We start from the raw sequence: 10,107 nt of genomic DNA, 5'->3' as shown, positions 1-10,107 counted from the left end.
AATGAAAAAATTATAATAATATTCTGTGATGTCCACTACTGCTCTGAAAAATTTGAATTTAAAATTCAACTTGTGTTGGAGGAAAAAAAAGACAAATTGTATTATGGTGTAAAATGAACCGAAAAAAGTCTAGATAATGCTGGAATACTTGACCCCCTAAACTAGAAAACCAAGTATTCTATCCCCTCAACTATCCAAAATCAGTCAAATAACCCCTTGAACAGTTTTGAACGGTGGTTTTACCACCATGGCAACATTGATGGGAAGCATAGCTGTGAGGGTACGATGAAGGCGTTGTCGAAATGAATTTGTAAGACAAGAACCAAGAAAAGAAGTGATGGTTTGCCGTGGCATTGCATTAGAGAATTGAGGACAAGCAAGGTGGGGACCAAAGTTGGTAGCGACAAACACATAGAAAAAAAAAAGAAGATAATTTTTACAATGATTGAAAAAATGAGAGCTGTCTATCTGATAGAATTGTACGGTGATCAAGGTAAGAAGTACTTGGAAGTACCTTGACTGGTAAAAAATGTGGGACTAAGTATAAAAAAGAATAGGACCGAACCTAATTTAATTTAATTTTTCATAGATCAACTGCTAGAAAAGATTTAAGAGAAAAGTACCTGAAGTACCCTCGGCTACTTTACAATTATTTTAACAAAGAAAGGGGAAAATCACTCAAAAAAAAGAAAGGGGAAAAAAGGAAAGCGAATGTGTAGGGTGGGGAAAAAATCGGTGTAGGCGGACTCCAAACAGATGCTGGTGCAGCCACAACCTGGGTGGGGCACAGCGGATCCGCGCAAATGGAGAAGCACACATGCTACAACAACGCAATATCATATAACCTCCAAGATGTTGGCTCGAACTTTTTATTTTTTTTGAAAACTAAGGATCGAGCTTATGCAACTCTTAACTATTTAAGATGTTTTTTTAAAAAAAACACTCTTTAAGATGTTGGATCTGGTCAATTCTTTACTTTTGACAGTACCTAGAAAATTGGTTGTGAAACCAAGGCCAGTGACAGCTCCAGAAATAAGGAAAATAATGTACGCATTGATCCGAACAATAGACCATCGACAAGTTTAAAAATGAATATAGGGGTTACAATTTGGTGTTACAATAATTCACGATACAGCTGAAAGGCACTTTGCAATCAACTCTAGTCATCTCTTACAAGCAAAGGCTACAAGTTTCTCTATATATAATTTATGTCCAACCAAAACATCAATGATACCTACAAGTATCAATCACAACTTTCTATCTATACCACTATCGATGTATAATAAATAAGAAAAAGACATCCTAAAGGAATCGAACAACATATACTGTAACATCAAAGAATTCATGAATGTGACGCCAAGGGCTGGCTCTCTGAGCCAGCCAGCCACTGCATATTGTAAGGCTGTCAGGGAGACTTATCTTTGATGACCTCTTGGAAGGGGCCACGAATGGCTGCCTCAGGACGCCGTGGGGGGGGGGGGGGGGCGTTGCTGGTGCCTTCACATCGCAGGGGCCTTTGGCCGTCCGTATGTCAGCACCATTACAAACTCTTTTGCGGAGGAGCCGGTCATGGTCTGAGTTGTCTGTGTTGCTCTTCCCTTCAGCCACAGCTCTACTAAATTCCGCAGAGGTTGCATAGGGTTCACTATCTGCTCGCAACACTTTATTTCCACCTGTAAGAAATATATTAAGAACTATTCAGAATATTACTAATGACTGGTAGATCCTACTGCAGTCCACAAAGCCCAACTGAATAGAAGAGTAACATTGCAGCTATATTAAAAAGAAATTGAAGGATATGTCTACAAGGGGAAAATTATCATGCTAAAGTACCATCAGGTAAACTACAAAGAACAGCTTAAGATATGCAGTGCTATGTATGATTTGCATCTGGGGGAAAAACTTGACGGAAGCTAATATTTTTCAAGTTTCGCGCATCATTCCAGATAGCCCTTAAAGCATCTAGATCCCAAACTTAAAACTTATCCATATGATGCCCCTTAATACAGGATGCCATTTTGACTAGTTCAATTGACTGTCCAAATTGACAAAAGTATCCCATATAAAGTATGAAGCAATTGTTTCGCCTCCATATGACAACCAATCAAACTATACTGATAACTCAAATCCCAGTCAAGCATTGGTATTCTTGAATCTTAATAGGAGAAAAATTAAGTGCACACAAGCAGTTCGCCAGCAATGCACGAGACACTCAGGACTCATATCTCACCTCAGACTCACTTGGAAGACTGAGCTTCTGCACAAGGTAATTTTGGATAGATGAAGTGGGTACATTTCCATCTCTGTGGTAATACAATTAGCATATCAGACTAGGTGAGAAATAATAGTATATCAATTCACAAAATAACTTAAAACCCAGTTATCAATATCGTAAACACATGATGCTACATAACTGAATATGATCATGTAATTGTACTATTGAAGGCACACCATTCACATTTACAAATAGGTAAAATCGATGCTAGTAATTTAATTCCACTATCAGCACATGCCGCATCTATAAATGAACATCAGGTCAAGGAACAGCGGAAACAAGAATAGTCTGAAAATTCAAGTCCACCTTAGGACCAGAATTTACATATGCCCCTATAGGCTTATAGATAAAAGTTTATGAACAAAATGTTCTTCAATTTCTGTTGATGTGCTGCTTATAGCACATCTTACTGCAATGTGTAAAAATTATTTTTCTTTCTTTTTTTGTAACCCAATTTCCCTATAGGGTCCCTGTGAAGGTATCAAATGCAAATGTATTTCTCATACAACCTATGAAGTATCCATGTGCTTATTTTTCCTTCTAACAAAAGTTCCTAAATTTTCTCTAGAGTTTTGTTATTGGTTCTCATTAATGTATCAACTAACAGTCAACTGTAATAAATAAACAAGAACTTGACTCAAGGTCAAGTATGGAAAGACCTAGAGCATTAAACTGTTTATGCATCTTAAGAAAAAGCAGAGTACAGTTGAGCTCACTTTATTCGCAAGTAGTGGGAAGGTATCTGTGGTAAAGGTGGATCTCCTTGCCTGAAAGTAATTAGAGCACAAGAAGATAAGGAAGAACTGTGTTGCTATTTAGTATTTACTTGCTGGATGTTAAGACAAAAGGATTCTATGACGAATTGGCAATGCTTACTGGTCGAACGAGGCAATCAATGAAAACCATATGGAACTGAACTTCTTCTCATTCTGTGCAGCTGCAGCGTCAGGCTTTGCATCCGCTGGAGCTTGAACTTCTCTCCTCCTCCGAGTAGTTCCCTGACCTCTCCTTTTTGGCAGCACCGGTAGCACGGGAACATCTTTCTTGTCTTCCTCAATTTTGGATTTCTGCAGATTCTCCCTTGCCTTTGTTTTGCTAGCATATGTGCTACTGGGAGAGCCATTGAGTTGATCTCCCTTAACAACTGAATTCTGTGAACTTGACCTAAAAGACTTTGTCCTGTTCGCAGCTTCAACTAAACAATTTAAAGGCTGCCAAAGCTCAGCCTTGTCTGCCAACTCCTTACTATCACCCTCGGTATCTTTATTGGAGGAGTGATTAGATGCCTCCGCATTTGGTGGTATCTGCAGCCATTAGGATCAAGTTACTTCTAGATGCACATTCCTCTAGCTATTGCACATTTTGGAATTTTAAGATGCAAAATCATGACTTCACAGCTATGTCTGTTGTAACTAGCTACTAGCATGAGATGCAGCTGATATGAATCATAAGGAGTGTGTTGTTTACCTGTCTTCTTGGTTGCGGTGCTTTGTTTGAATTAGCGGGCAAACTTGAACTGTGAGAATGACTGTCACAACTTTCAAATTCCTTTTTCACAGGATCTTCAATAATTGGACCAAGGCCATGCAAGGAAGCAGCAGCAGCTGCAGCAGCTTTCCTGGCAACTGCTCTTGTTCGCCGTCCAGTCAAGCCTGTTGTTTTTACTTTAGGTGTATTGACAACTAGTGAAGAGATAGACCTTTCTTTCCTTTTAGTGGGAAGTGCAATAGAAGATGCAACTTCTTCTGCCTTAATCTTCTTTCTTTTGAATGGAAAAAGTTTTGATCTTACATCTTGTAAACTATGGTCAGCTCTGAAAATCACAAAATCCAAAAAGCAAAAAAGTTTAGTATAAGAAAGGCATATAGCAGTGCAAAATGATACCTACATAATCACAAGCAGTTTGTCTTTCAACTAAAGATATGTGCTATCATGTAGTAATTAAACTAGTCCTGGGCATCTGTGTGCCAAATGTAACATAAAGTTTCACAATATCGTAATGAACTTTGCATCAGCTGCAACAGTGACAAGAAATCTTGGAAACAACTCTAATAAGTTGTAAATGAGAGAAAAATTTGGCACCAACACACTCTAATAGACACTACAGAAGATAAAGAAAAGAAAGATTTTTTTTATATTAGAGTATTATGTGCAATGTGGGTTTTTGTTTCAAATCATACAGGTGAAATAGGGATCCAAGTCAAACTACATCCGCATAATGAAATGAAATATGGGTAAAATATAAAGTGTAGTGGTATCCTATACTCCTATATATGGAATGTGGAAGACAGATAATAAATAAGATTAACGATTTGCATCTTTTTTGCATCTCTTCCAGGATACGTACATGTAAACAAGAGTAAAGTTACACTACGATTAGGATTCCTGCAAACTTAATCATTACAGTAAAAAATTGGAGTGCTGTCATACAGGCATAAGCAAAACGGATAAAATGTACAGAATCATGAGTAAATGTATACCTAAGCTTCTCAGTAGGAGTGCAGCCAAGATCAATTTTACATACTGGGCAGCATTCTACTTCCTCATCATTGAACTTCTGGTATATGCACTTCCTGCAAACTGCAGCCGAATGCAAAGATTAGATCTTTACTTTGTTTAAAAAAATAACTTTGAAATTAAAAGGAATCAGCGATGCTACTTCCACAGCAAGTGAAATTATGACGCTTAGAACATGCTCCAACTGTTGAAGTGAGTGATTGGATATTCAACAATGTTGATTCCCACAGTTCAAAAGTGTAGAGCTAATAAGTTCACCATCCACGAATTCTGTTTGGTTATCCATAGAGCGAAAGCTAGTTACTTTCCTGGATGACTGACTGGCTAGAGGCCTTGTAATAGTTTCTACTTTTCCCTCTTGTAATTTTGTTTCCTAATAATATACATTAATCAGTAGGGTCCTACCCCTCCTGTTTTCATCAAAAAAGAACAACCTCCAGCTACTTTTGTTGCTTTATTGTACATAGGATGGGACAGAAACCTGACAGAATCTATGCCGGCAGTCATCAGTGTTGAACTCCATCAAAATGGAATCACAAAACTAGCAACAGTGTAGGAACAGCTACGTAACACATACTCAAGGTGTTCCAGTATGTAATGTATGTAACTAAAGACGAATTGCATTAGGTAAGATGAACAGACACAATTCTTCAGATGATTTCAACGAAAATACAAATTAAACAATCAGTATTGACACCAAACTAGCACATTGCAGCAAAGATCCACGTCTGTAATCACATGGTACCATCTTCCTGTAGCTATTGCACACTTGCTCTGCTTCCTCTGCTTTTTATGAGCACCGTCTTAGCACTAGTTACCCCAGAGTCCACAATGGCAAATCCTGGTGACCAAATTACAGAGACAGTACGTATGACACTGTCATTGCAGAGGATGTAGGGGACACGCCGGGAGTTGGAACACGATCATCATCTCACACGAATCGCACGTGTAACAAAGCTGAGTTGTGGATATTGCAGGTCGATGGATGCAAGAACACTGTCGAGGAAAAGATAACATGTGCAACTTTCCAGAATCTCAGATAGAAGGCTTCGCTAAAGGAAACGAGGAAGAAATGTAGGGAGAGCTGCCATTTTAATTTACGTGCCCCGAGAACAAATAAGATCTCACCCAAACAGTCAGTGGAACGAAACATGAAGAAGGAGCTAGTCAACCACGGCAAGCAAACCCGAAAGGAATGAAACCAAGCAGCAATACAGAATCACGTAGATGAGCTGCGCAGGAGGCGGCGATCCTCGTGACCCGGAAATCCGCGACCCCGTCTTTGTGTACGTAGAGGCTAGCAGCTACCGCGACGAACAGAGCCATAACTGACGTGAAGCGTTAAGAGGACGCAAGAAATAGAGTCCTCCCCAGCGGAGCCCACGTGACGTGAAGCCAGGCGCAGCACCAAATCCTCCCCGGCGCGGTGGTGGGGCGGCGCACGTCCCCGGGGGCGCAGGGAGGCGGCGGCGGCGGGTCGGAATCCCCACCACGTCCGGGAGCCTCGCGGGGGGATCGGGGGGGCCGGGCGACGACGTGCGCGGACGGGGCGGATCCTATGCTCCGGGACGTGGGATTCGTCATCACGAATCACGATTTTACGTGGACAGAGGAGTAGGAGCGGAGGGACTCACATGTGTGGAGGCACTCGGAGATGGTGGTGGCGTCGCGGAGGAGGCGGCGGCAGAGCGGGCATGTCATGCAGCGCGCGAGCAGGTCCCGCTTGACCATGACGAGGCCCCGCGGCCCCGCGGGCGCGGGCGCCGCGGCGGCGGAGGAGGAGGACGCGGAGGGCCCGCCGCGGCGGCGCCGCTTCCTCCCCCTGGCCCCCCTCCTCCCCTTCTCCTCCTCGTCCTGCTCCTCTAGTCCCGGCGCCGCCAGCTCCGCCTCGGCCGCGGCGTCGTCAGCGTCGGGCGCGGGGTCCGCCACCTCGGGGCCCGGCGGCGGCGCGGGCGCGGGCGACGGGGGATTGCCCGGCGAGGTGGGCCCGGGCTGCATGGCGCATGCGGTTGGTAGTCGGCGCGGGGCGGGGTGGGGAGGAGAGATCGAGGGAGGAGAGGGGGAGGGGGAGGCGGAGACCCAGGGAAAAATGCGCCGCGCCGCGCTGCCTGCGTGCTGCGGGGGGAGAGCGACAAAGGAAAAGGTGGGCAGGCTGGGCAAGCCAAGTAGTCGCAGGCGAGGCCGCTTTGGTTTGGTTTCCTTCACGTTGCGAGCCCCGCCGGCCAACGTGGCCCGTCGTTGTTTATTCCCTTCCTCCCGTCCCGCCCCAGTACTCTGTCTATAGCCTCTGCATCTACAGCTGCTCGCTTGTTATCCATTGATCATTGATCAGATGACTTAGAGGCTGTTTGTTTCTATAGATTTTTTTAAGTCTCTGGCCTATCAAAAAGAATCTTACTACTTTAGAGTATTAAATAAAATCTGTTTATAAATTTGTTTGACAGTTGAGTGCTAATTCGCGAGACGAATCTGATGAGCTTAACTAATTCATAATTTACTACAATGTTGCTACAGTATCCGCTAATTATGAATTAATATAACTCATTAGATTCGTCTCGCAGTTTAGCTCTAAGGTTCTACAATTAGTTTTATAATTAATATTTATTTAATACTTCTAAATACTAAGATTATCTTTGATGTGATATGAATTAAAGTTTAGCTCTGAAACCAAGTAATCTCTTAGATCTTGTTGGGCTATAAATAGTAGTTATAACAAGAACTCATATAATATGTGTAATAAGGGTGTGCTTGGCGGGGCTTACGGAGCTGGAGCTCCGCCAAAAAGTTTTCCGGTGAGAAGTGATTCTCTGTTGGTTTGGTGGAGTGATTTTCCATTCTGATTTTTAAAAATTAGGCTAAAAAACCACTTTCAGCCATAGAATCACTTATCTCAAAAAATCAGCTCCATAGAGAATCATAATTAGATGGAGCTGTACCAAATAAGCTCAAGAATTCATTGCAATTAATTTTCGATCCCAAATAAATCTAACCGAACAAAGCCTAATCCGAGGCATTCGACTCGATTTTAAGGTGAGATCTGAGCTACTCCTATACTCTTTTAATAACATAATGATAAACAGGACATGTGAAGGAACGAACCGACGGCCAGTAGCTAGTCTACCGGTAGCTGTAACGGGCTAGCAGCGGTGGAGAATTGGAGATGGTGGTTCGGCGGGGCGACGTGGGCCCTGTTTAGTTGAAACACAGAATTTTTTATGCGGATTTCTTTTGCTAATTTGAAGTATTAAATGAAGTCTATTTACAAATTTTTTTGCGGTTGTAAATCGCGAGACGAATATAATGATGCTAATTAATTCATGATTAGCGGATGGTTAATGTAGCATCACTGTTGCAAATCATAGATTAAGTAGGCTCGTTAGATTCGTCTCGCGATTTACAGCCCATCCATGCAAAAAGTTTTATAAATAGACTTCATTTAGTACTATATGTATGTGTCGAAATATTCGATATGATATTTTTTTGTGTTTACGGGGTTTATAGGGTGGGAACTAAACGTAGCCGGCTACAGCTGCATCGCGCACAGCGACCGGTCGAGATTTATGGCGGCCGCGTCTGTGTACGTGCAGGCCCCTGTACTCGCGCTCCCGCGGCACGTACAGCAGCAGCCCGTTGGGCGTTGGCAATGCATGCCGCTGTGTGCCAATTGCTTATGCTGCGGTGCGGGATCTGGGTCCGCGCCAATTGCTGATTGGTCGGAGCAGGTTCGGGGCTCAGAGGCAGCAGAGCGCAGAGGAGCCCCCGCCGCCTGTCGTGCCGTACGGGCCGTGCAGTGGGTCCATCTTGTGGCGTCGGATCCGCGCCGCCAGCTAGCTAGCGCGCCCTGGGCTCGTGCGCCCCGCCCACCGCCCGTGCACGTTACATGGCCACCGAGCTGCTTGAGAAAACTTGGAGGTTTCGTCGCCACAACGAAAGGAGGAGGCGTCGTCCGTCCTCTGGTCCGAGACAGATGAAGCCGAGCTCGATCATATATAAAGAATTGAACCTGCATGCTGGAACCAGTCAACCAGATGTGGCGCGCCGCACGACCACGTTGTTCGAGGACAATTCCGTTTCGCTTGCAATTGCAAGCAGGGCAACATGATTTGGAACGGAACGGCAGCGGCAGCGGCAGCGGCAGTGGCAGGGCTAGCCTAGCGAAGCCAAAGTGCCCACGGAGGAGAGAGACGGCGCGACGCCAAGGATGGATACATGCCTCACGCACGCACGACACAGAGCAGCCGGCGCACTGTTGTGTTACCAGCATGATGCTCATCATCACGCGTGCTCCTCTCCTCCGTCCGTCCTCAGGTTCGTCCGGTGGCTGCGCACCCGCTTCGCCTGCATGCACGCGCCGTCGTCTTCGCGTCGTCCTCGCCGGAACAGCGCGCGATCGTCGCCGCGTACGAAACTGATAGATCGTGATCGGGGGGGGGGGGGGGGGGGGGGGGGGGGGGACCTCCGCTCCGCCTGTGCACGCGCTGGCCGCTAGCTAGCTTGCTACGTTAGGATACGTAGTCTTGTGCGGGCACGGCAGCCCGGCCGGCGAACGTGGGCGCTGATCCATCCAACGCAGATCGACACGCCGTGCCAGCCAGAGTCCGAGAGTTGGGAGGAGGACAGGCTACGCACAGGACATGACGTGCACATGCGCCGCCGAGCAGGTGCCCGCCGCGCCGCGGCGGCGACCGGCGAGGAGCGTTGGCCGCGTCCTGTGGCTCGGCGATCGTACCCCGGGCGCGGCAAATTATCGCGGACGGCCGACGTGTCGTGCCCGCACGCGCGGGGATGAGCGCGTCTCCTGTCTGCCACCCGCCGCCGACGGTCGCTCCATGCGCTTTGCCCCGTGCACGGGTAAACGTTATTGGTGTGGGACCAGGGCCATACATAGTATGTGGATAGTGGGGGCTACGTACGCCCACGGCCCACCGGTCGCCGTCACGCCGTAGGTGTGTGTGTGCCGGCGGCCCCCGCGGATCCGCATCGCGTCGCAGAGGCAATCGGCTGCAGCTGCAGCCTGCGACGGCTGTCGCTCTTGAGTCTTCTCCGGCGGTTGGTCAGTGCAGGCCGCCCGCCCCAAGCTCAGCAAAATTATTACGGAAACTTGATAATCGTGGTAGTCGTCTCTCGTTCCTGAAACTCTCTCTGCTCTCTCTTTATAAATAATTCTACCGTATCAGCAAATTAATTTACTAATATAGCATGATATTTAATGCTTATAACACTCTTATATACTCTCTCCATATTGTAAATGAAGCCGTTTCGGATATCGATACGGTATCCAAAAACAACTTTCATCATCATCTTTTTGCCAATTT

General features: G+C 45.7%; 1 protein-coding gene across 1 annotated transcript; it reads right to left on the bottom strand.

The window, feature by feature from the left end:
* Positions 1-1,033: 1,033 nt before the first annotated feature.
* On the bottom strand, positions 1,034-6,881 carry LOC120650314 (E3 ubiquitin protein ligase DRIP2-like). Its single transcript, XM_039927388.1, has 7 exons — positions 6,427-6,881; positions 4,756-4,855; positions 3,743-4,088; positions 3,152-3,579; positions 2,992-3,042; positions 2,231-2,303; positions 1,034-1,673 (listed from the first exon to the last, which is right to left on the bottom strand). Exons 1-7 carry the CDS (start codon positions 6,788-6,790, stop codon positions 1,500-1,502), a joined length of 1,536 nt encoding a protein of 511 aa, XP_039783322.1. The 5' UTR covers positions 6,791-6,881; the 3' UTR covers positions 1,034-1,499.
* Positions 6,882-10,107: the final 3,226 nt, after the last annotated feature.

The sequence above is a fragment of the Panicum virgatum genome, chromosome 9K, assembly GCF_016808335.1.
Source record: "Panicum virgatum strain AP13 chromosome 9K, P.virgatum_v5, whole genome shotgun sequence".
Classification (NCBI taxonomy): Eukaryota; Viridiplantae; Streptophyta; class Magnoliopsida; order Poales; family Poaceae; genus Panicum; species Panicum virgatum.
Note: the sequence above shows the minus strand (reverse complement) of the source record. Positions and strands in the feature narration are given on the sequence as shown.

Excerpts from the sequence above, each read along its gene's own strand:
- LOC120650314 (XM_039927388.1), bottom strand. The coding sequence starts at position 6,790 with ATGCAGCCCGGGCCCACCTCGCCGGGCAATCCCCCGTCGCCCGCGCCC. Across the intron at positions 3,580-3,742 it reads CACCGCAACCAAGAAGACAG|ATACCACCAAATGCGGAGGC; the intron begins GTAAACAACACA and ends TAATGGCTGCAG. Across the intron at positions 2,304-2,991 it reads TCCCACTACTTGCGAATAAA|AGATGGAAATGTACCCACTT; the intron begins GTGAGCTCAACT and ends GTATTACCACAG.